The 24,937-nt window shown below is 43.5% G+C and overlaps 3 protein-coding genes across 8 annotated transcripts; 2 read left to right on the top strand and 1 right to left on the bottom strand.

Moving 5' to 3' along the window:
• Positions 1-11: 11 nt before the first annotated feature.
• ppwd1 (peptidylprolyl isomerase domain and WD repeat containing 1) lies at positions 12-4,661 on the top strand. The gene is made up of 11 exons (XM_029445263.1): positions 12-503; positions 633-735; positions 1,171-1,274; positions 1,405-1,525; positions 1,608-2,055; positions 2,134-2,324; positions 2,541-2,730; positions 2,814-2,995; positions 3,085-3,166; positions 3,254-3,436; positions 4,139-4,661. The coding sequence occupies exons 1-11, from the start codon at positions 365-367 to the stop codon at positions 4,280-4,282; spliced, it is 1,887 nt and encodes a 628-aa protein (XP_029301123.1). The 5' UTR covers positions 12-364; the 3' UTR covers positions 4,283-4,661.
• Positions 4,423-9,961, bottom strand: trim23 (tripartite motif containing 23). Of its 3 annotated transcripts, none has more exons than XM_029445264.1 (11): positions 9,766-9,961; positions 8,721-8,883; positions 8,055-8,176; positions 7,695-7,973; positions 7,433-7,615; positions 7,129-7,344; positions 6,749-6,883; positions 6,524-6,653; positions 6,322-6,432; positions 5,924-6,048; positions 4,423-5,808 (listed from the first exon to the last, which is right to left on the bottom strand). In XM_029445264.1, the coding sequence occupies exons 1-11, from the start codon at positions 9,862-9,864 to the stop codon at positions 5,614-5,616; spliced, it is 1,758 nt and encodes a 585-aa protein (XP_029301124.1). In that variant the 5' UTR covers positions 9,865-9,961; the 3' UTR covers positions 4,423-5,613. The 3 variants fall into 3 exon arrangements, with proteins under 3 accessions (XP_029301124.1, XP_029301125.1, XP_029301126.1); XM_029445265.1 differs by having other exon boundaries at positions 4,423-5,793; positions 9,766-9,953; XM_029445266.1 differs by lacking the exons at positions 8,055-8,176; positions 8,721-8,883; positions 9,766-9,961 and having other exon boundaries at positions 4,423-5,793; positions 7,695-7,778; positions 7,850-7,957.
• Positions 9,962-10,194: 233 nt separating this feature from the next.
• On the top strand, positions 10,195-14,558 carry mzt2b (mitotic spindle organizing protein 2B). Of its 4 annotated transcripts, none has more exons than XM_029445269.1 (6): positions 10,195-10,294; positions 10,417-10,573; positions 10,778-10,964; positions 11,060-11,223; positions 12,591-12,728; positions 13,625-14,558. In XM_029445269.1, exons 3-6 carry the CDS (start codon positions 10,792-10,794, stop codon positions 13,771-13,773), a joined length of 624 nt encoding a protein of 207 aa, XP_029301129.1. In that variant the 5' UTR covers positions 10,195-10,294; positions 10,417-10,573; positions 10,778-10,791; the 3' UTR covers positions 13,774-14,558. The 4 variants fall into 4 exon arrangements, with proteins under 4 accessions (XP_029301129.1, XP_029301131.1, XP_029301130.1 ...); XM_029445271.1 differs by having other exon boundaries at positions 10,196-10,294; positions 12,594-12,728; positions 13,628-14,558; XM_029445270.1 differs by lacking the exon at positions 10,195-10,294 and having other exon boundaries at positions 13,628-14,558.
• The last annotated feature ends 10,379 nt before the right edge of the window (positions 14,559-24,937 follow it).

Genomic DNA, 24,937 nt, shown 5'->3' on the forward strand with positions numbered 1-24,937 from the left:
TAGTACTATGCCAGGTTGAAGTCGTTTAAACACGTGATGGATTGAACAATTACCCTAATACAGACATTATTATTCTTTTTTAAACAAGAAAATAAAAACACTTGTTTGGAAAGGTAGACAAATACGTTAAGTGGTGGATATTGTTGCCCCTTGTATCTATATCTGTGCACGTAAACGTCCCAGTTTTATTTCTTTGAGTACAACCAGTATAAAATAAGTTCTTGTATATAAAATAAGTGGCCTCATCATTTGTACGTTTTGATCAAATATTGCATGATATTAACCAGTAAGAGACAATTCCGAAATCTGCGCGCCGAACGGAAGTACCGTATTACAGAAAGGACAACACGGAAGATCGGCAGCAATGGCGGCGGCTGAAAACAATGTGGAACTTAAGCGAAAAGCAGATGACACTCAGGATGGAGAAGGTGGTGACAAAGAAGAAGAAGAAGAGTGGGTCGGACCCATGCCAAGCGAAGCTTCCGAGCCTAAGAAGAGGAAAGGTTTGTTTCTGGCAGTTAGATACTTAGCCACATGTTTGTTTCATCTGTGGCTGCTGCTAAACAATGCTAACCATGCTAACAAAACTCCCGCTAACTCTTGGATGTTTTTGTTTTGTTTTCCCCCCTCAGTACTCGAATATGAGCGTGTATACCTGAAAAACCTCCCCTCAGCTGCGATGTATGAACGGAGCTACATGCACAGAGACGTTATCACACAGATAGTTTGTTCCAAGTAAGTGATTTCCCAATGCAACTTGTTAACTTTGACACAACTTTCTCTAGCTCTATGGGACTGTTTCTTAGTTTATGGTGTCCACTTACATTATTCCAAGATGAGTTATCATGCTTAACTGATAGAGGAGGTTTGCAAAGTAGCAGTGATCCTTCTGTCTATTGTTCAGGTATTTACAATGGTATGACTAAATCATCAATATACATGACATAACAGCATTTCCTTTGTATAGATCGTTATTCATTGGTAATAAAACACTGTCTCATGATCATGGTTTTTGATGACGCTGAACCCTCCTCCATATGAAAACATGTGAAAGCTCTTCCTACACAATGATGACTACATATTCACATGTTTTAGCAAGTGGGCATGACTTTGGTTCTCCCTTTGCCCCGTGCTTTGTTTTCTATGAAAGTAAATATTCCTTTCTTTCAGGACAGACTTCATTATCACTGCCAGCCAGGATGGCCATGTCAAGTTTTGGAAGAAGAAGGAAGATGAGGGAATCGAGTTTGTCAAACACTTCCGAAGCCATCTTGGTATGCATTTAATTTATCACTTGTATAATAATATTCTTGCTTCTCTGCATTCCATTTTAGCGTTTGCACATTGCATCGTATCGTAACGTGCATCGTATGAGTACTGACATTGTTCTTGTGTTTCCTGCAGGTGTGATAGAAAGCATTGCAGTGAGTTCTGAAGGGGCTCTTCTCTGTTCTGTTGGTGACGATCAGGCCATGAAAGTATTTGATGTGGTCAACTTTGACATGATCAATATGCTGAAGTTGGGGTGAGGAAAGGAAATGTTTACAAAGATGTAGTGACACTTCTTTCCCAATGTAGCTTAATCGTTTTCTTCTTTCTCTGTGCAGCTTTCATCCAGGCCAGTCTGAGTGGATCTACAATCCTGGAGATGCCATTTCCACAGTGGCCTGCTCGGAAAAATCCACAGGGAAGATCTTCGTCTATGACGGAAGGGGAAGCAACCAGCCCCTCCACGTCTTCGACAAGATGCACTCCTCCCCGCTGTCCCAAATCCGCCTGAATGCTAAATTTAGAGTCATCGTCTCTGCCGACAAAGCAGGAATGCTGGAATACTGGACTGGCTTCCGAAGTGAATTCAAGTTCCCCAAGTATGTGCAATGGGAATACAAAACAGACACAGACTTGTATGAATTTGCGAAACACAAAACCTATCCCACCAGCCTCGCGTTTTCTTATGATGGGAAGAAAATGGCCACCATTGCTACCGACAGGAAAGTTCGGATCTTCCGCTTCCTAACGGGAAAACTGATGAGAGTGTTCGACGAGTCGTTAACTGTAAGTACTCGCACATCGCTCAGCCTGGATGTTGATGTGGCTAAGTCACATGCTTATCACACCTGCGTCATGTGTTAGATGTTCACAGAGTTGCAGCAGATGAGGCAGCAGCTGCCCGACATGGAGTTCGGCAGGCGGATGGCGGTGGAGAGAGAACTGGAGAAGGTGGACGGGATCCGACTGACAAATATCATCTTTGATGAGACCGGCCACTTCGTGCTGTATGGGACCATGTTGGGCATCAAGGTCATCAATTTGGAAACCAACAGGTGCGTTCATATGAAGGGACAAAATCCCACTAACACTTACTAACATCTGGCTTTTGTCTTTCGTGGGAACGGTTACGATCCACGTTCATTGCGGGAACAAATGACTTCGCAGGAGTCACACTTCATTCAAACTCGACAGAAACCAAATTGCTTTCCGCTGCGTTCGTGACGTCGAGGTCAAATATCAGATGAATATTTCTGGATCTTGTTCCCCAGATGTGTGCGGATCCTCGGGAAGCTGGAGAACATTCGCGTGGTGCAGCTCGGTCTGTTCCAGGGCGTTGCAAAGGCCATGCAAGTGGCAACCACAGTGGAGATGAAGGCGTGTGAAAACCCTGCCTTAGAGAACATGATGCCCGACCCCACCATATTCTGCACCGCATTTAAGAAGAACCGCTTCTACATGGTGAGATAACATGACCTGCACATTTGAGATGACACGGCAACATTTTCTGTCTTTAATGCGTCTTTCTTTCTCTCCAACTGAAGTTCTCAAAGAGAGAACCAGAGGATACGAAGAGCGCAGACTCGGACAGAGACATCTTTAACGAGAAGCCCTCGAAGGAAGAGGTGATGGCTGCCACGCAGGCTGAGGGCCCCAAGAGAGTGTCTGACAGTGCCATCATCCACACCACCATGGGAGACATCCACATCAAGCTTTTCCCCGTAGAGTACGTTCTCGTGAACATTTCTGCATCTTTGTTCAGAAGTGTCTTTACACTAAACAAGATGTAAACAGTACTTTGCTTTTTGTTTTTAGATGCCCCAAAACTGTGGAGAACTTCTGTGTTCACAGCAGGAACGGTTACTTCAACGGCCATATATTCCACAGAGTGATCAAGGTACTCATCTTCTGTGGTCAGCGAGACGACGACGACGACGTCGTCTTGAGTGAGCTGCGTCTGATTCTGTGTCTTTGTTGTGCGCAGGGTTTTATGATTCAGACGGGAGACCCCACAGGCACAGGCATGGGAGGAGAGAGCATCTGGGGAGGAGAGTTCGAGGACGAGTTCCACGCCACGCTGAGGCACGACCGCCCGTACACACTCAGTATGGCGAACGGAGGCCCCGGCACCAACGGCTCACAGTTTTTCGTGACTGTAGTACCAACTGTAAGTTACATCGAACCCCCTTTCAGACATGCATCTCATTGATGTGTCTCGGGTTTATAGAAGAGCCACACGCCACGTTTTCTGTAAGAAGATCTCATCAGCCAAAGAGTAAATGTGCACAGAGAGGTTGAAGGCTTGTCTGATTCTGCCTCTTCGAGAGCACTGAAGGAAATATGTCACTTTTAAAGGAATAGTTCAACATTTTGTGAAGTCTGCTTTCTTGCTCAGAGTTAAATAAAAAGATTCACACACGCTCACGCTCGTTCGGTTAATATTGCATCTTAATTTAGCTTAAAGTCTAGAAATGGGGATGAGCGTATGAGCTAGTTTTATTTCAGATTAGTCGATCAAAAAAAAGAAAAGCCTGTCAGAGGGCTGTACATAGTTTATAAATAGGCAACAGAATGTCGTATTCTAGCCAATAAAGAAATAAATAGATGAGGAAGTTCATTAGTTGTGCCACTAGTTACATTAATTAAGACTTCAACTGAGTTTAAAACCCATCAGTGATGCAGCCTGAGAACAGACGACACACGGCTTCCTGGAAATCATTATCTCAACTCATCGCTGTTGTTTCTCTACAGGTCCCGTCACGTCTCAGCACGGCTGTGACTGACTCTTATGATGTTAGAGATTCCATGTCTGAAAAGAGCTTAAATATTTATTGATAGTTTAACGTGCTGCTGCTTGTGTTCCCTTCAGCCTTGGCTCGACAACAAGCACACAGTGTTTGGAAGATGCACAAAGGGCATGGAGGCCGTCCAGAGGATCTCCAATGTCAAAATTAACCCCAAGACCGACAAACCGTATGAAGACATCAGCATAATCAACATCACCGTAAAGTGACCGTATGTCTTGAACATGTCCTGTACAGTGATGCTTTGTTTTTTGTACCAGAGTGAGTTATTAAAGAATGCTTTGAGCGAGACTATAGTTTGTATTTGTGGTGCAGAGTTCACCTCAAAGAAGCTACAAAGCCAGATAAATAAGGTCAATTAGTTTATTTAACAGCAACACATTGTGAATCATTTACAAGAGCCATCATCAGGTCCACGGGTAACAAAGGTTCTGATGCGCATTGTGCTTCAACGTTTCAAAAACAAATGGAAATGTTTTTATTAACTGGAAAGGCTTTTCACACATGCAATTTTTTTATTTATTATTAGTATTTTTATACATAGATACATGTAAACATTACATAGCAATGAATAAAGATGAAGTCAAATGACGGGTCCTTAATAAAAGACGAGTCAGTGTCGGGCTGAATGAGTCACATTAGTTACTGAAGGCTGTTGAAGGTGTACCATCTCCTAAGCACTGCACACAAACAGGACCAATGAGATTTTAAAATGGTGAGATTCATACTCTACTAAGAAACAGCAGATAGTTAATTACCAACAAGTGCGTTCAACACATTCTGCTCGCAGGTCTCAAAGTAACGTCCGCTCATAAATAAAGTTCAGTAAACGGTTCGCTCCGTAACAGAAAACCCCATCTCAAGATCAGCTGTAGCGTTAAATAGGTTCATACAGTACACACGTATAACTTAAAGGACCGCGTGAGAAGAGAGCCGACGTCTGCGTCCCATCTCACCGGCACAGATGCTGAATGTAGCGATAAAAAGGTTATTGGTTATCTCAGGACTATATGATGCGTTGTCCAAGTACACTGAATCAACTAAGTATACTATCACTACAACAGACTGCTCTGCGTTTAGTCAGGATTACTGTCACACGGGGAGGTGGTTATGAACACCATGAGAAAGAAAGTACAGATAGTTCTCTGTCGGGGGGGGGGGGGGGGGGGGACACGGAGCATCATTAACATTTTACTGGACTTAAAATCGACTTGTTATAGACGCCAGATCAACGGCTTGTTTCTAGAAAGAGGTTTGAAACTAAAGTAAGCGACGTGAGAGCTGCCTGTAGAAAAGAAGCAGGGGGGGGGGGGGGGGAGTTTGTCGTCTTGATTCAGGTTTATTTCTCAGAGGGTGGGGGCTTTGTTTTCTTTGCCCACGCTGGTGCACAACGAAGGAACGATGAGGGTCAGGCTTAACGCCGCAGTCCTAAGAGTTAATATTTGGAAATGGTGGGAGAAACCGATGAGCCAGGGGGGGGGGGGGGGGGGTTCAGCTGATAGGGGGAGAGTCCGTGTGGGCGCAAATAGACGCTTTACATTTAGGCTACGTCCAGGACACCAGCGGCCACCAGCTGTCTGGAGAGCCAGTCCAGCCCCTCGTGGAGGCCCATCCCGCTGCGGGCGTCGCAGCCCTGGATGTGCCAGCTCCTCCCACAGCACAGCTTGTGTAGGCTCAGCAGCTCCGTCATCTCCTCCACTGACACAACGCCGGGAATGTCCTGCAGACATGCAAACTGATCACCAACTCTGTCTGAGCTAAGACAAGGTTATTTACATCGCCAACAGCTGCATTGGTAGAATCTCTGAACATAAGTGTGTGTGTGTGTGTGTGTGTATTATTCCAGTTACCTGTTTGTTTGCAAAGATGAGCAGCAAAGCGTCCCTCAGCTCCTTCTCCGTCAGTAGTTTGGCGAGCTCGCTGTGAGCCTCCATGAGTCTGTCCCTGTGGCAGCTGTCAATCACGAACACCACCGCTGCGCACACGCACAACAAGCGTTAGAGAGGACCAGCTTTAACTCTCCACCGTCACGCATCACTCAAGTGTTTTCATTTTCAAATGCGATGTCGCACAATCGTTAGAAAGACAATAATGAAAATAGATTTCTCACGTTGACGTTAAAGGGCCTTTGTTTGTCTAACTAATCTTTAATTAAGCTACTGGACTGAAATAAGATAAGAACTTTTATTGATCCCACAACAGGGAAATACTTGTTAGAGCAGCTTAAGAGTAAAAAGTCAAACAATACCTTGAGTGTTCAGATAGTAGTGTTTCCAGAGGGGTCTGAGTTTATGTTTTCCACCCACATCCCAGATGGTGAATTTCAAGTTCTTATATTCAACAGTTTCCACATTAAAACCTATTAAAGAAGAAGAAGAAGAAGATTAAAAACAACAGCTGTGTACTCTCGTGCATTAATTATAAAGAGATTGAACTATAGATGCACTCACCGATGGTTGGGATGGGCTGCATGAACTCGTCTTGCTTCAGCTTGAAGAGGATGGTGGTTTTTCCGGCTCCGTCGAGCCCGAGAGTCACTACGCGGATCTCCATCTTCGGGCCGATGTGGACCCGGTTGTCCTGAACCAGAACACATTGTTACATATTAACTTAACTAGTGTGAGAATTATTGGCTGATCAATGCAGGAACAGCGATGAGCGGAGACACTGCGTACCTTAGTGAAGGTGACGGGGATACCAGCATCCAGCTGAATGTGATCTGCCAGCTCTGTGAACTGGTGCTGCTGCTTCTGAAGAGTCTCCAGCAAACAGTTGATCTCCTGCTTTGACAGCACGACTCTGCAGTCGTCCTACAGCAGGAGAGAAGAGGGATCGGAGCCATCACTGTATTGTATGTGCATCAGATACTTAAGGCTTAATAAAAAGGGGGTAACTGGATCAAGGGTCCGGGTAGAAAGAAAGACGCAAGTTACCCTTTAATCTACATCTGGTCTTCAAAAGCATCCATTTATTTATTGAACAAAATGGAATTTCCCCTCAAGGGATTCATAAAGTATAAGGACAGATTAAAGAGAGTGTTTGTCGCGTGTCCTACCTGCTGAAGTGTCTTCTCGCAGTGCAGGCAGGCGGTGGAGACCTGAGACAGCAGGATGGTCATGTCCTCCTGCTGCTGCCTCAGCCAGATCAGCCTCTCCCTGACGTGAGCGTCCACTACGCTCAGCGCCATCTCCTCCTGCCGACACAGAGTCTCGTGGAGATCGGCGAAGTAAGCTCGGACACAGGACCGCGCACTCTCGGCCGTGCCGGGGACCTGAGGGAAGACGCGAAGACGTTAGCGCCAAGAGGAACGCGCCGCCATTCGTGTTTTTCAGATGAAAATATCCTGCGTCGTATCTTACATGTTCAGTGTGCGCCATGCCAACTCCGTCCTCTACTATCTGCTCTCCGCCTTCGATTTGCTGCACGATGCCCACCAGCTTCCTCGAGTACTCGGACACTTCATCGGTGAAGGTGCGAATGCAGTGCGCCATGTCCAAAATGGATGCGCGGATCTGATTAGCTTCCGTCTCAAGAACAGCGTGCTGAAAAGAAAAGACGGGGAACAGATGAGTCTTCAGATGAGGATATCAAAACACAAGACAGTAAATCGTTTTGGAATACCTTGTGTCCCTGGTGCTTGCCGTACTCCTTGCACACGCAGCACATGAGAGGCCCAGTCTGACAGGCATCCTCCAGGCAGACAAACTCGATGGCGTGGACCTGATGCTGCGGGCACAGAGTCTTTTCATGAGGCTTGTCGGCCAGCGGCACCCGACGGTGTTTGGCCAGCGTGCGAGTGGAGTGGGTGTGCTGGGAGCACTCGGCACACAGGTGGGTGGCACACACAGTGCAGTACATAGAGGCCGTGTGGCTCTCGTCCTCATCACAGCGGATTACACACTAGTTGAAAAGAAGAATTGTGAGCGAACGGTGCGGTGGGTGCGAGGGTGACACATCTACCCGAGTCATCAGTTCTCTTACTTCTCCCATGCCCTTCAGGGCGTCCTCCGCCATTCCCATGTGGTTGGAGGCTCCATTCTGGAGTCGCTCCAAGAGTTCGAGCAAAGCAAAGTTCTTCTTCAGACCCCAAACTCCAGAGTCGCCTAATACAGAGAGAGCAGTCTTAAGATAATAGCTTCCTTATCGTCAACAGCAACTTGTGCAGCAGTACATATGTTTACTGTAAGAGTTTTGTAGTCATTGTAATTGTGTCCAACCAACATGTAACTTTTAACACATCTATACACAACTTTCCAGGACAAATATGGACTTTTTAAATAAATAACTGCAGTTTCTGCCATGAATCTGAAGTAAGGAAAACACAAAAGGGCCGAGATGTCGTGTTAAGCTTCTCTGTCGGCTCGGTTTTTTTTTGCGCATTGCTGGTTTGACCTTGACATGTCGAGGGAAGACTTCCAGACGTTTTCCAGACATGCATCAGCCTTTAGTTCTCTGGAGTCCCAAAGCATTAGAAAATAGTTCACATAATTCTTTTCATAATGGCAAGATGAGCCTCTATGCAGCAAACACTTGACCTTTAACCAAAGTATTGAAACAACTGGCCAAGATAATTCAAAATGAAAACTCACGACTGGAGATTCACATTTTTTATTATGTTACTGAAGTAACAGAAATCCTCTTACTCACCCAGCTCCGTGACCTGTCTGTCGAAGGGGCAGCGGACCGCTCTGCCATGGAGAGGCAGCCGGGTGAGGCAATCATGGCACACAGTGTGACCACAGAGCAGAAGACGAGGGACCTTGTCCCCCTGGAGAGAGAAGACGTCCTCACACACACCACACTCCAGCACCTGTAAGTGAGTAAACACTTAATGATTAACTTCCAAAAAAAAAAACTCTCATCTGTGACAGTCCCTGCTGCAGAGGGAAGAAGAAATATTTAATAACTGGAACTGATTCTACAATTCATGTCACCTGTGTGCATGCAGATGGATGCTCTACAAGGAGCCAGAGACAATACAGGAGAGTCAATATCTCAGTGTGTGAGGTGCAGTCACCTTGACTCAAAGCATTTCAGATGATTAACCATCCGGATTTCTAGCTGTGATCTTTAAACAAATGCTGTGTTGACATCCGTGAAGCACAATCTTAAGAGAAGCAGGTTTTAACTTAAGGGTTCACAATTTACTTTTTTTGTCCACCGTCCAAATGGCAGGTGAATGTTTAATGTTTTACCAGCAACTCAATAGATTACCATTGGGGGGTTTTTTTTGGCTGGTGATTGAAGCAAATCTACCAGCCACGTGCATATGTTACCAGCATTTTGTTGGTGCTAATTTTGTGCTCTGCTTGCATGGACGCTGTGCAACGACTTTAATAAAAACATTTAAAAAGCCAACCTAAATGGCAACCACAGCTAGTGACGCCATGGTAAACTGCTAGCATACTGCAGGCACAGATCAGGCTGGGGTTTTGTACGGATGTAAGCTAAGATAATTATGAAATAAGTAAGCAATAAACTTCTCATGACACAACTTTTACACGTAGCTCTTATAGCATTAAGCTGACTGCTTGGCATCAAATTGCCACCAACCAACTCCAACGCAGCAGCATTCACCCAAAATCCAAATTCACGAAGACGAGCCTGCTGCGGATCCTTCGTGCAATCAAACCAAACAACATTTCCACTGCGTACATAACGCAGCTGTGTATTTTAGTGACAATATAACGACCTTGACCGTGCCTCCGTGAGCCCCCCTCCCGTGTCGGATACAGGGCTCCATCGTCGCTAGGGCGCCCTGCTTGTTTATTCCTGCTGCAGCAGTGGCCATTCTTCGACGACAGCACAGAGAACCGACCAGGTGCAAGAGGAGAATCCCCCAAGTACTTCCGGTTTCGCACTGTAAACACCATTAGCATATAATGCCGTTGTTTCCTCTTTTGTGTTTTGTTATTTCATTATGGTGTCCCGATTTATTTGTGTGCATACGATGCCAATAGTGTAACGTACATTTGAGGCATCGCGTTTTGCATAAAGTGGGAAACATTGCGATGTCATATTCTTCCTACTTCGAAGCGCATGCGCAATACTACAAAGTCTGTTTTATGCATTTCCCTGACTCAAACTATTTACAAAACCAGATACGCACACAGGAATTTGTCTGACCTGCCAGATTACAACAGAAAATAGGAATGAAAACACAAATTAATGAATTAATATATTTAAATAATCTTGTAATACCATGTCATAAAGACGAAAGAGTGAGTATAATTATAACTATTCTGAGGAAGTCATTAAGTTCAAGTTATTTATTATAATATGCACTACATGTACATATAAAAAATAAAAATTACTAAAAGAGCTCTATCATTCTCTCTTCCAGAAAATGCATTTGGACTACAAGTCCCATAGGACAACACAGTTTGTCTCAACTTGATGACGTATATTTGACGCGCCTCGCTTAGCTCTAGAAGGCAAGAGGGACTGTTGTGGCTAACGATACAACCACTAACCGTTAACTCATCGCCGCTCATTTAACGGTAGGTGTTTTTATATTTTTAATGAAATAGTCGTTTGTCATGTTTCGGCTCAGCTCGTCACGTGTTTGTAATATTTCGAGAGGAGGTTGAAACAAGTACCTCCATGTTTGTATTCTGGGCGGGTAACTGTTGAAACGTGTATATAATTACAAATGTACCTCCCCATTTATTCCCAACCATCCTTCACATTCACGTCCCCCTCAGGTATCCAACAACCGATGTCTCAACCGCAACAACCGGTGCCCTCCGCCCCGGACTCCCCCGCGCTGGTCGTCACCAGTAACGTGCAGAAATATGCGATGAAGAAGAAGAAAGTCCTCAGTGCTGAAGAAACGGAGCTGTTTGAACTAACTCAGGCTGCAGGGATCACTGTGGACCAAGAGGTCTTCAAGTATGTGTCATATAATCAGCAGAAACGTGACTGTCGTGCATATGGAGTAATAAACCGGTAGATTGGATATGATTTCACATTCCCCCCCCCCCCAGGATCATAGTGGATCTTTTAAAGATGAATGTGGCTCCTCAAGCAGTCTTCCAGACTCTGAAGGCGATGTGTGCAGGCCAGAGGGTAGCTGAAAGCTGCAGCGTTGTGGAGTCTTCCACCGTGTCCCACGCCACCAGCATCCCCACAGCACCAACAGAGGCCAGAGGTCAGTGACTCAGAAAGCCTAGTTTTAAGACTCATCATATGTACTAAAGCAAATGGGGCAGGTGTAAGTTATCAACCCCCCCTAACATGAGGGAGATCTGTACACGCACATACAGTCCGGAGAAGAGTCTTTCACAGCACATTTGATATAATAGTAAAAGCACAGCAAGCGTTACTAATAACATTGAAATGGGTTTTGTTCTCTTCAGGGAACAGGAAGCAATGAGCGGCCATTATTCATTTAATTGCGATACAACTTTATCGTCAGTTTACACTGAAATTTATTTTGCATGCTTAAGCAAATGTACACACAGTTACATCAAATGACACTTTCAGAGACGTACAAATACACATTCAAACAGTAATTACACTTATCACGTTATATCCTCTCATTTAGCAACGTTGCGTTTAAATGGAGGCACTCTCGCGCGCCTGTTGGGAGGGCAGACGTTGCTATTCTTTGTGTTTGAAAAATGCAAGGAGTCAGAAGAGCAAGTTTGAGCACGCTCTTGTTTGCGAGTTGCTTTAAAAGAGGTTGTGGATTTGATTACTTCCAGCTTGCTCATTTGTAAACCTAAATGTAATGGAGTATTGAATCATTTTATTAGCCAGGCTTGTGCTTTTTCTGCAGTACTAAGGGAAAATGTCTGCGGTGGAAAATGTTGCTGGTCTTGTACTAACAAGATGTTGATGGTCTTCTATTTTCGAATGTAACATTTTGCTTTCATTTCGCCAAAAATAACTTTCCTGCAAGTCAGCCCTTAACTGTTCAACGCCCCATCAAATGCTCTCTGCTGGCTGTCTCTAAAGTTTTGGTTTGAAGCTGTGAAAAGAAATAACACAAATGGAAACATTGCTTGTTGACACCACTAGATTGTGTGTGTGTGTGTGTGTGTGTGTGTGTGTGTGTGTGTCTTTCTACAGAGCAAAAGAGTTCAAGGTCTGCAGAGCACAGGCTCACAGCTTTTCATAACAAAGTGTAGAAAGAAAAAAAAAAAGGCCACAACTTTTCCGAATTTCTGTAAATGTTTTTTGTCCGACTGACTTTACCTCTCAGTTTGCTTTTTGTTATTCTTCCTGTGCTCGTTGCTTCTCACTAACCCTTTTCAAACATGTGAAATATTCACATACCTTCTACTTCACACTGTAGTAGAGGCTCTTATCCTGCACTCTGCATCCCCTTGTCTCCCTCACTAACTACTACTCACTAAATTCACCCCCATAGTGAGGCTTCAACTGAAATGGAGGCGTACTGCAGAACAAGAATACACAGCACTGTGTTCATGTCACGGTGCTTTCTCATTTCTTTTCTATCACCTTCGTTGAATTCTGTTTCTTTTTCTTTCTGTGCCTCCTTGTTTACCGAAGAAGAGGACTCTTTGGTCTCTGGAAAGAGCTCTAAGCCTTCTGCAGCTCCCCCTTCAGCATCTGGCCCCAGAGCCACGAGGGTCAGCACTAAGATTGTGGTCTACGGCCCTCAAGACGCTAGCGCTCCTCACTCTCAAGGTCCCCTCTGGTGCACTTTGTCCTACACCTCCATCTGTCCGCTTGCTTCCCTTTCTTATTATCATAAGTGTTGTGTATGTTTACTTCACTTTACAGACCAGCATCGTGCCACAACTACATGCTGTGCTGTCCTCATTTCATCGTGTGTGTGTGCATGTGTGTGTGTGTGTGTGTGTGTACTTGCATGCATAGAAGTATAGAGTGGGTGTTCTTAAGTGGACATTTTCACCGCTCAATTTTTCTTTGGGTCGGTTTAAAGTGGCTAGAAAGTAATCTTAAAGTTATTTTTTCCCCCCAGTCTCTCATAGAGAGTTTGATTTAGAATTTATTTTTACCACTTGACACTTTAATATTTTCATGCAGCTATTATTCACATAGAAAAGCATTTTTCTCAATTGTGTTACTATACCAGGCCTGCGTGACTTTACATATTGTATGTAGCTGTGCTTCATGAATTAAGTGAAATATTTTGCTGAACTTTAATACAAAAATAAGTTACCATGTGAGGCTGTATTAAAGCCCTGAAAGTACTGAATTGAGCCACGGTGTGTTTTAGTACTTACAAATTGAACTTTTCATTGTTGTTTCATGTTGTTTTTCTTCTTCTTTCAAATGTCACATAGTCTCGTCTTAAGTCTCTTGAAACACACTGCAGTTATTCACTGCTAAAAGCCCTTTAATGGTTCCTGCTTTAGTCGAGTATGTTGATGGGTAATGTTATAAACTGTATTTAAAACAAGGTAAGAAATTGGAATATCTTTTTATTTATTTTTTTCGGTATCTGAAATGCGTTTGTATGTTTTCCATCTCATCGCCATTGTTCATGTTGTTTGGAACATGTGAAGCAACAATCCGTAATAACTTGACGTGTGTCTGTTTATTTAACTCTGTGTCAGCAGTGCGCAGTAAAGCTGGCGCGAGCCACAGCGACAAGAGTCGCGAGGCTTCCAGCCAGCGCGTGCAGCGGCAGCCCAGCGCCACCAGGGGGCAGAAGCCCAAGAGCTCCGGCAGCAGCAGCTCCTCCTCACAGATCAACTCCACATAAGACTCAGGTCAACATGCGACTGTAAATATGTAGCTTTCTTTACATTTAACTTATCTGCATGTGTTTTTAAAGGGTTGCTTCACCTGAATTAAAAAAAAAACACACATTGGAGCTTTGATTTTTATTTACCGTGCTTTTGAAAAACCTTCTTTGTTTTTTTTAGACTGGATGTGAATTCATTTGTGTTAGTGCTACAAAACTATATTTAAAAGATTCAACAGTATTTCCAGAAACAGGGGTGTTCAAAGTCTAACACTGTTACGGTTTTTAGTGTTTACTATTCTAAGGAGCATTTCCTCCCTATGATCTCTAAGTGTTAGTCACACTGGATGTGTATCATGTCTGTGTGTAACAAGTAGGTCTTTAATCGGGCGCTAAGTGTTTTAAAGTACCTTACCTGCCTTTCACCTCATGCTTAATGGAGGGTTTCTGGATAAATCACTGTGAACACTTTTTAATAGGAACTATTTCTTTGGTCTGAAATTCAGTTCCTATGAAAACAGTTGACACTGAGGTCTGTGACGAGAGAGCCAGATATCTTAAAACCTTGGAAAGTGAAATAAAAGCTTAAGTGAGAATCTTTTTTTGTAATTTGGGTAAAGCAATCCTTTTAAAAAAAGTGTCTCTCCTCCTTCTCGTTATGAAGTGAGGAAAGCCTTTTGTTGCCGTGTCACCTTTTTATGAGAATGAAAACAAAGAAATATTTAAGAAAATGGAAATGTCTGTATTCAATGTGCAACTTTTTATATGATGGTTAATCTTTAATAAATCCAATAGCAACCTACCGGATGTGATCATTTGTATTGCATACTTTCTTTAAGGGGATACATCAACTCATACCTGCACTCTCTTCTTCCAAATGTAAAGATCTCCAAACATACAGAATAAAATCCAGAATCTATGAACTAAAACCAACTTAAAACCAAAAGCTTGATTTTCTGTTATTTAGTGACTTCTCACGGGGAATCTTAGTCAATATTACACATTTATCGTTAAAGACACTACAACGGCTAAAGGCAAAGAAAGATTGGCTTCTTTCTCTCTTTACTGTCTGGCAACAATTACCTGCACAGATCTCCGAGCGAGTGAAGTGGTGGTCTATCGTTCTTCTTTGTCTGGCGCTGAATGAGTACAGCTGTTCTGTCTTTCTCTTCCTGAATGTTTAATAATACAGTCGCAGCGTGAGGAATGCAGGTTACTCTTCCACAGAGATGGAACCGATTTGTAAGCATCACTTTAAAGAATGCTCGCCGCTATTGATCTTACTCTAACTGGGATGGTCTAATTGATTTTTATTCTTTTCTGTCCCCGTGAATGTGAGCAGGAGAGTGGCTGTAACTGTAAGTGGTCGTGATATTGAATATCTTGACGCGTCCTCTCGTTCTGAATAGTTTTACTGCTCCATCACATGGGGGCAGTAGAAGCACACTGCAATGAATGTTGTCACCCGTGTGTGCCCAAATCCTTTCTTCCACCTTTCCTGCTCGCTATTATGAATGAAAGTGAGTCTGAAATGAATGCATTTTGTGTATATTTGAAAGAAAGCATCACAGACCGACTGATGGTACACCTCACGGGTGACGCAGCGAGAGACGGCGCGGGTAGATGTGGTCTGTGTGCTTAGCTGTCTGTGTGGCAGGCTGCAGGGCTTTATGTAGCTGCAGGTCTTTTATGTGGCCGTTTGTCCTGTTTATGTGTTCCTGCCTCTCCTCTTCTCTCCTCTGCGCTCTGCATTGATGGCAGCGTGCCTGTAATTGATGGCACCTTATTGCTGTGGTGTAGCAGGTTTAATGGGGCTTGACAGAGCAAGAGAAAGCAGCATGCAACCAGGGAGGGAACTTAACCCTTTCGCTCACACCCCACCCTCCATCCGCGTCTCCTCCGCCACCCTCGCCTGTTTCCCCCGGTGTTTGCGCCCTCCCCCTGCACATCAGTGCATGCAAACACAAGTGAGAATACAAATAGGGCCCTCGGTGATTAGCTTGTTTATGATTCCTACTGTTATCAGTTGGTCATGGTAAGGCAGTTTGGTTCATGATCAAGGAAGCCCAGACACCCCTCTGACTCCACTTCCGAAAATAAATACTCGCCAGCTGTTGGTGCTCTCCCCTGTTTTGCTTGGAGGAACCTAAATGTGTTTGACAAAGGTAAACGGCTGGGAATTTATTCCCTCAAACTTGCTCACAGGCTGCAGTTCCCGATGGGACCTATAGGGGCCAGTGTGGATCCAAGCTACCGCTGTGGCCTTCCACTACCTTGGATTTCCATAGGCATCCACTCCAGCATTTTGGATGTGTTTATTTTGTTATGAGGGAATTTCATGGCTAGTGCAGACTCCTCCATTAAATAGGGAGTGTTATCCTTCACTCAGGCGCACCACACAGACTCATGTGAATGAATGCAGCGAATTTGTGCATGTGCATGTACACACTATATGCACCATTAATCAATCGAGACGATGAAATGATGCTATTGTGTGCGAGGCAAGGCGAACGGCACATTGAATAATGAGCTAGTCAAAGCTGTTGGCAAATCATTAATGTAAGGTGTTTGTCTAAACCAAGTTCTCACACTCTCTGTGCGCAAGCTGTTCCCAGGTGACAAAAAACTAGGGAGAGACACTATTTTAGGAGCCGATATCACACTTCTCTTTCTATTATTATTTTTCTTGTATCCCCATCACTTATATTCCCTCCTGAATCTTTCTCTGCGAGAGCACTGGGGTGGGGTTTGCAGGAATATCATCCTGTTTTCTTTCCTTTCTCTCCATCTCTCCATCTCTCCTCTTGGGTATTATCCTTTGCTGTGAACTCTTGGTCCACATTTCTCTCTAAATTTATAGGCCACTTTCCCTCACTTGTTGTCTCTCTACATTCACTCCCTCCTCTAACCCCTTCACTCTCCATCATCACACCGCCCTCCTCCTCCTCCCCTCCACTCCCCGCCATCACCCTCCTTGCCAGGCTGGCTGCAGATTGGCTATTTCCTGCACGCGCCCAGTAGAGCCCTTATCAGAGGTAAAGTGCTGATTGTTGGTCTGTCTCTCAGGCTGACTGACAGTTCGGGCTGCGCTGCTGAAATGCCTGATTTGGTCAATGTTTGTCTGTGGGGCCTTATCTCCACACCTTATATTAACTGCCTTGACAGTATGTGCAGGCAGTCTCTCTCCATCTTGTTGCCTCTCCCCCCCCCCCCCCCCCCTCCCTCCATCCTCTGTCTCTATCTCCATTCACTCTCTATACTCTCTGCTACGCACTATAGTCTTTCAACCACCAGCTAAACACTTTCACGCTGATCCTCCTCTTCCATCATCCTTCCTCTTGCAGCTGGATCAGCACCTCGAACACCACAAACGTCAATTTATTTCTCGTTTGTTATTTCTTCCAAAAGCATTCCGCGAGGTTCAGTTCACCCAAATTACCAAAAGACAGATCCCCCCCCCCCCCCCCCACACACACACACACACACACACACACACACACACACACACACACACACACACACACACACACACACACACACACTTTACTGTTTGTGGTGTCACGTCATGCAGATAAGTTGGGTTTTTATCTTCTTTAAATATCCATCTGTGCGAGTTCTGCTGACAGTTCAACACAATGGAGGTGAAATGAATTGCATTTTTGTTTTTCAAAGCATTGGCGACTAAAAAATGTGAAGAATTCACTTGCGTGATTTAAATTGGAGAAACTTACGTCTGAAGAAAATGTTCTTCCTTATTAAAACTGTTGCCTCTGTGTGTTATGTGGATTTTCAAAGTAACGGGACATTTCTCTGAATTATTTCTCTTTGAAAGCAGAGCAATAACCAGAGTTTCATAAATACTAAGGTCATGAGTGAAAAGCCTCTAAAATGTTTTTTCATATTTAATTTATTAAATGATCATTTTCTGCAGGTTTTATATCAAAGGAGCGGGCCTTTAAGGACTCAACACAACAACTTGAACCTGACTGAAATATCAAGTCGCTTTGTCTTTCTTTTATTAGTGTAATTAGTAGATAATAACTTACTACATTCAGGAATGTACATACCTGCATGTACAAAAGCTCTGGAAAAGTTATTGAGTGGACCTTAAATTGAGATTTCTTTATTTCCCACTATATAAGACTCCACTGGAGTCTGAACTGTCCTTTCAGAACTCGGCAGTGGACAACAATCCAGAAGCTACATTAAGAAGATATCACCAGCCTCGACCTTTGACATTGTTTTGAGTTCACCACCAAAATCTGACTAGCACCCCTCAGAGGGACAGTTATTACCAAGGTGTATACAAGTATAAACTGACTCCACACACACACACACACACACACACACACTTAGAGAATCTGAAACCAAAAGCTCTTCCTGCTTTTAAAAAAATAAATAAAAGTATCACTAATCGACAGAGACCGAGGAGGTAAACATGGCCTCTTAAGCGTTATTTATTTATTCACTTTATTAGCAAGAGGCTGTTCATCCCGTCTGTTAATGGCAGCTGTGGGAACGAATAGAGTTCACACTCACTTGGACCCCTATTGTGTGGCAGGCTGTCAGGTTACACACACACAGCCGAACACACGTAAACACTCGTGCACAAAAGGCAAGACACTCTGCACAGCTGCCTGCGAGGTGTGTCTTGGATTAATTGTTTTCTTAAATCACTGTAGTTCAGTATTCCTGGAGAAAGGTGCCTCTAAGCTGCGTCAGCCTGCTCTTGCTATTGTGACTACTTAAGATGTGACACGACTGTTTAACCGGGTGACAATACATTAACTATCCCATTTTGTTCTGTGCGTTTATGTTCCCCACACCTCCATAGGGGGCCATGTTTGCCATTCCAGCACAGTAGCAAGTTAAAGGATCTCTGCTGGCTCTTCCTACTTCTTCTTTAAGAAAATCGTTCGATTCACAGAAATGACATAAATTATTTGCCCGCATGTTTCTGCTTCTTCCACAAAAACCCTGGAGGTGAATGATGTCAGTTTGTGCAGACACTTAAGACTTATTTTCTACTGAGAAAGTAGTCCCTGGTGACTATTTAGCAGCTATCAGGTCTTGTTTTCATTAACAGGAGTTCTTCGTACCTTGATTGGAAGTGATTTGGAAGTGTGTGTGTGTGTGTGTGTGTGTGTGTGTGTGTCCTTTAGAAAGATCTGTGATCAACTATACAGTGAAAAGGATCCACGTTATTATGTTTTATTACAATAAACTTATTATAGGAAAGTTTGTGATATGCAATACCCAAATAATTGTGATTTACATAAAATGAATACACTGTTGCTTGGACAAAACAAACTATTTGAAGACCTCACCTGTGATGGAGTGTAACTAAGTACATGTACTTCAGTATTTAGTATTTTCACTTAATGCTATGTTTAATTTCAGAAGGACACCTTACTAGTTAACAGTTACAAGTGAATATTTTACAAACAAAACATCATTAATACAAAGTACAGCAGGATGAGGGGGAGCCATTCTGCTGCATTGAGGACTGTTACTTTGATACTTTAGGTACATTTAGCTAATAATACATACAGTACATGCTTGTGTGATATGTTTTCTGCAGGACTTTCACAGTGTGTTACAGTTTTTTACTTGCGTGAAGGATATTTCCTCTCCTGGACGTCACTGCTCGCTCCAGGAACTTGTTTTTCTCCATGTTCTGACATTTTCTAGACCAAACAATCAATCAATTAGTTAAGTAAGTCATTTTCACATTACTTGTGCGCGTAGGGCACTGAGGACATTTAAAAATTCGACACCTTTTTTAACTTTCTTGTCAAATATTGGAGAGCGTTGAGGGGTGTGCAGGCGCTCTCATGACTTCAGTGTTTCCAACATCCTGGATAAGATGTGCTGTTTATTTGCTACATGCTTGATGAAGTCCATTCAAAGTGTGTTGTTACTCCAGGAATAACACGTGCGAGAGCTAAAAGCAGGAGAAGTAACAATAACCGTGCTGTTGATTATGAGCTGCTAATTGTCGATTAAAGAATAAACAGGGAATAAAAGAGGAGTTTAATCATTTCCCAATTAAGACACTTGCAAAGGTGTTTTGTGTGCATGTGTGTGTTACAGTGCTCCAAATTCCTTTTAATAAGGCAGAGACAGAGGTTACTAGTCTATCTTTGTCTCAGTTGTATTTCATGCATTTTCCATTCTTTGTATTTAATTGCCTTTGATTATGCATATTTAATTAATACACCTTCAGTTTACGGTTAAGAAACTTTTAAACCTTGGTTGGTAACGTTTTCTGCCTTTCTTTTTTGTGTTGTATTTGTAGCGAATTTGTTTGCTTGTGGAATGCAAATCAACAGAGGAACAGCAATTATGAGCCATAACTTTTCTCTTTTTTTATATATTAGTTTTCTTTTGTGTTCATGTTAATTGTTGTTGACTGAGAACTATCGCTGGAAGATTTGTTCTTTGTGTTTCTGCTACTATATTTCAACTGTGTGTGTGTGTGTGTGTGTGTGTGTTTGAGAGCTTGCACTGTGTGTATGCATGTATACGCTTCTCCAGGTTTGTGCACGGCTGCAGTTAAAGAAACCAGCGGTTGTGCGGGACAGCATTCCCCTGAGGAATCCATTATATGTCAGTGGTGTTATGTCATGTCATGTCATTGCCTTTGACTTGCTGACACAATACCAGCGTCAATATTTTGCATGTGTAAAGGCAGATTATGTACATTTTTAGCCACATGCTTTTTACCCTGGTTTATCTACTCATGCATGCACGTGTGTGTGTGTGTGTGTGTGCACAGGGTTATACTGTATAGCGTCCCGTGCATGTGTTTGGCCGTGCACTCCAGCAGACTGCTGTGCTGCTCGCCTATTGTGTTGGCTCCTCACTCACTGGTTCGCTGGAAAAATGCCAACAACTACCCCCATTGTACCCACTCTGAAAAGGCTGAAAGAGCTCTCTCTCAGACACACACACACGCACATTCACCTGTCTGTCAAACCACATGGCAAAAGCCATACAATTACCCTATAACATGATGAATATTTACATACACTGCTGATCCTGTTGAGGTTAATGCCATTTTCATTCAGGTCCTTTTGTGCCTCAGTGATTTGAACGTGTCCATGCCGTTGCACCTGAATTTAGAAGTTTGCAATTAATTTGAGACTTGACAGTTTATTAATGAAGGTAGGGGCTCCTCGGTGTCTCAGTAGACTGTTGGATGAACAAAGTAACTGCAGTGTTGTGATTTTGAATCGGGGCCTGGGACCCTTGATGCAAGTCATCCTCTCATCTCTCCTGGCTCTTTCTTCCGGCGGCTCTTCATTGATTAGAACATTAAACGAGACAATTTAATTTGTCCATGTTTTGAGATATCTGTCTTTGAGATTTCTGCTTCTACGTCAATAAAGTGGAGGTGAAAGGAATTTAGTTTTTGTTTGTCAAAGGGGGGAAACATTTCAATTTAATAATCCTAAAAAAAAATAACCCGGTGTATAATCCACTTTCACTGGAACTACTTTAAACCAAAAAAGTAGTCCCTATATGAAAACTGTTGATAGTGGATTATCAAGTGGGACACTGTTTCTGGAGAAACGTGTTGTTGAGTTTTACAATCCTATGTTGAAAATGTAGCTATGAACACCACAAATTATATTAAATTATCCTCCGCTGTGTCGGGTCGGAGGCCGAAATCTTGAAAACTGAATAAATAAACCTGCATGGCCAAATATCAAATAAATGAAAAAATATGTTTTGTTTTTGGTGATTTGGGTGAATTGACCCTTTAAAGTGTATATATTTAGTATGATTGTGTTTGTGTGTGTATGGGGGGTATTAGTCTATAAAATAATCATAGAGTGTTGGACAGTAATGTGCAGTTTAGATTGGTGTGCACGCTGTAATACTGTTGCTAAAGTGCATATTTTAATTTGGTCTATACTGACAGAAAGACTTCTCCTTTCTTTTCTTTTTTTTAAAGCCAAATCTTAGATGTATAAAAAAAAATGCATGTCACTTATTCTCTTTGTCTCCTTGGCTCTCACGCTGTTCTATCTATCTTTAATTTTCGCTTTCTCTTCCTGTCTCCTCTGACTTTCCTTTTTTTTTTTTTTTTTAAACCTCCTTCCCTCCTGTCTCTTGCAGCCCGCTAGCACCCTCATATTCTGTCTCACTCCCTCTATCTCTGCCCCCTCCCCTCCTCCTCCCTCTATACACTAACCCCCCCTCTCCTCTCCTCACCCTCCCACTCCCTCTCTCCCTCTCGCTTTTCCCCTGGCAGGCTAGTGATTGACACTTACAAATTACCCGGCGGCAGTGGCATTGTGTGTGACCCCTCTCTCTCATCTCCAGCCCGCCGCCGTTTTGTCATCTAATTACTGTGAATCCCCGGCCTGCTCCCCACTGCTGCATTTTTAATATGCCTGCCTACCCCCTTCTCTCTCTCTCTCTCTCTCTCTCTCTCTCTCTCTCTCGCTCTCCATCTCCCTCCTCTCCCTCTCTTCTCTCCCTCTCCTCTCTCCCTCTCCCTCTCTCCCCTCTCTCTCTCTCTTCTTCCGGCCCTCTCTCTCCCCCCCTCCTCCTCTTCTTTCTCTCCCTCTCTCTCCCCGTCTTTCCGTCTCCCTCTCCCTCTCTCTCCTCTCTCCTCTGTCTCCTCATCTCCCCCTCCTCCACCCTCTCTCCATCGTCCTCCTCTCTCTCTCTCCTCTTCTTTTTTTTTCTCTCTCTCTCTCTTCTCTCTCTCTCCTCACTCTCTTTCTCCCTCTCTCGCTCTCTTCTTCTCTCTCTCTCTCTCTTCTCGCTCTCTCTCTCTCTCTCTCTCTCTCTCTCTCTCTCTCTCTCTCTCTTTCTCCTCTCTCTCCTCTCTCGCTCCCTCTCTCGCTCTCTCTCTCTCTCTCTCTCTCTCTCGCTCTTTCTGTCTTGCTCTCTCTCTCTCTCTTTCTTTCTCTCTCTTGCTTTCTTTCTTTCTCTCTCGCTCTCGCTCTCGCTCTCTCTCGCTTTCTCTCTCTTTCTCTCGCTTTCTCTCTTTCTCTCGCTTACTCCATCTCTCGCTTTCTCTCTCTCTTTCTCTCTCTTTCTCTCTCTCTCTCTCTCTCTCTCTCTCTCTCTCTCTCTCTCACACAAATAAAATCCCCCTCTTCTATTCACCTGCAGCCTACTTTACCAATACTTGGAGTGCGACCATCGTCTCTATATCCTAGCGTGCACCCTCCGAGTGTTTTCTCTCCACCGCCTCCATTATCACACCATCACCTCTCCTGCCTCCTCTGTTCGCTCTTCTCCTCTCTGTGGAGTGTCACTCCATCCCACACACCGACCAATCCATGTCAATCTCTCTGTTTGCATTTCAGTTCTCAGTAGTATCATTAAAGTGTTTGGTAAACATGTTGTTCGGTTCACATGATCAATACGTGCTAATGAATGCACGCTGCTTTAGAAGCTGTTACATGATGGCAGATTTGAAGAACTTTACATTCCTGCATGTTTTAATAATAGTTATGATTGTTGTCATTCTTCATCACCTTGAGTTGCTTGTATCTCTTGTTTAGTTGAAAGTGCAGTATTTCATGTTTCTGTTTGTGCGTAAAGATGGTTAATAATTATACATTACATTTTCTGATGGACTGTATTTCCTCCCACATGCATTCAGTGTCACTTATATGCATAGATCAAGGTTTATTTTTTAAATGTACACACAGAAAACACAAGAACCTTGACTGTGAGTTGTAATGTCCACAGACACATACCACCCACAATTCCTTTCATACCTGGGCATCACATCAAATTTCTACCTGTATTTCAGCGTGTATATTCCTGTGTGTGTCCACGGCTCAGCTGCCCACAGCCAGACTGAGCTCCCCCGCCGATCCTCATCTTCCAGCTAGAAATCAGCAGAGCATGTCAGACTGCTGCTACAGCACAGCTCCAGAGGAAGGAGGGAAGGGAGAGGCCGAAAGAGCTCAAGGAGATAAAGAAGCGTAGAAAGAGATGAGCACGATGGTTGAAGAGGATTTTTTTTGTCTTTGGTTTGCAAAGTTCTACAGATCAGAAAGTTTTATTTAGAGTACAGGCGATGACAGATGCCTCACTGAGTGGCTGAAACAGACGTGGAGGCAGCCGGGCCAGGCAGGGGCCGACCTGCCCCTGCACCTTCTGATGTTGCTCCAGGGCGTGGTAGGATTTAGCATGGCCTCATTACCTTGTCATGAGTTTGGAGAAATATGGGCCTCCTGAGAGAGGCTCAGGGACGTGGACTGATGAAAAGAGAAAAGGAAGGGGAGGTGACAGCAGACGCATGGAGGATGCAAAAAAGAAAAGGGAGGCAGGAGGTGGGATGAATGAGAAAAAAAGGAGGGTGGTAAAAGAGGTAAGAGAAGGAGGGTAATTGAGAGAGAAAGGGAGGAGAGATGTTGGCAGAGCTGGAAAAATAGAGGGAAGATAGGGAGGGATGGAGTATGGCGGGAGTGGCGAAACTAATGGTCCTGCCTGGAGAGATAGTAGTCAATCAATCATCTTTAAACAAAAGCAGCAGGCCCAGGAGAATATTTAAGAAGTGCTTATTTAATTAAAAGTCCCTTTGCTCATATTTATGGGCCATCCTTCCTTCAAATATTAACCTTCCAGGTCCTGGGAGGCCTCGGACGCCTCAGCCCTGCTCCGAGGACTGGATGGCCTGGAACGGGGCAACACAGCTGGGCTCATACAGGAAATACAGTACGACATTCACATCAAGACATTATCAGAATCTCATAGTCTCAGATTGCTTTACCCAATTTCTTTACCTTAACATGTGCGGCAATTATACAGGAGCAGATTAGTGTCTAGAGTACTGTGAAACAATGTAAATGATCAGTTAGAAGTAAGTCCTGCATTCAAAACGTTACTTATAATCAAGTTTTATTAGCAAAGTATTCTTGAAGTATCTAAATCAAAGCATGACCCCTGTCAAAGTTATAATATTTATTATTTATTTATTTATATTGTTTATTCTGATGCATTAGCGCGTTTGTGGATTTTTACTGTTGTAGCCAGTTGAGGTGGAGCTAATTCTAATTACTTTATGTACAGTTGCACAGTAAACTGACTTCTATATTTGAAATTGGTGGAGTACCCCCTTAAATTATTAATCCATTATAGAAATTCAGCACTAGCAACTGCATCTATTTTGACTTTTTGTTGTTATATTTGTCTTCCATTACAGCAA

This window comes from Cottoperca gobio, chromosome 12 (genome assembly GCF_900634415.1).
Source record: "Cottoperca gobio chromosome 12, fCotGob3.1, whole genome shotgun sequence".
NCBI lineage: Eukaryota > Metazoa > Chordata > Actinopteri > Perciformes > Bovichtidae > Cottoperca > Cottoperca gobio.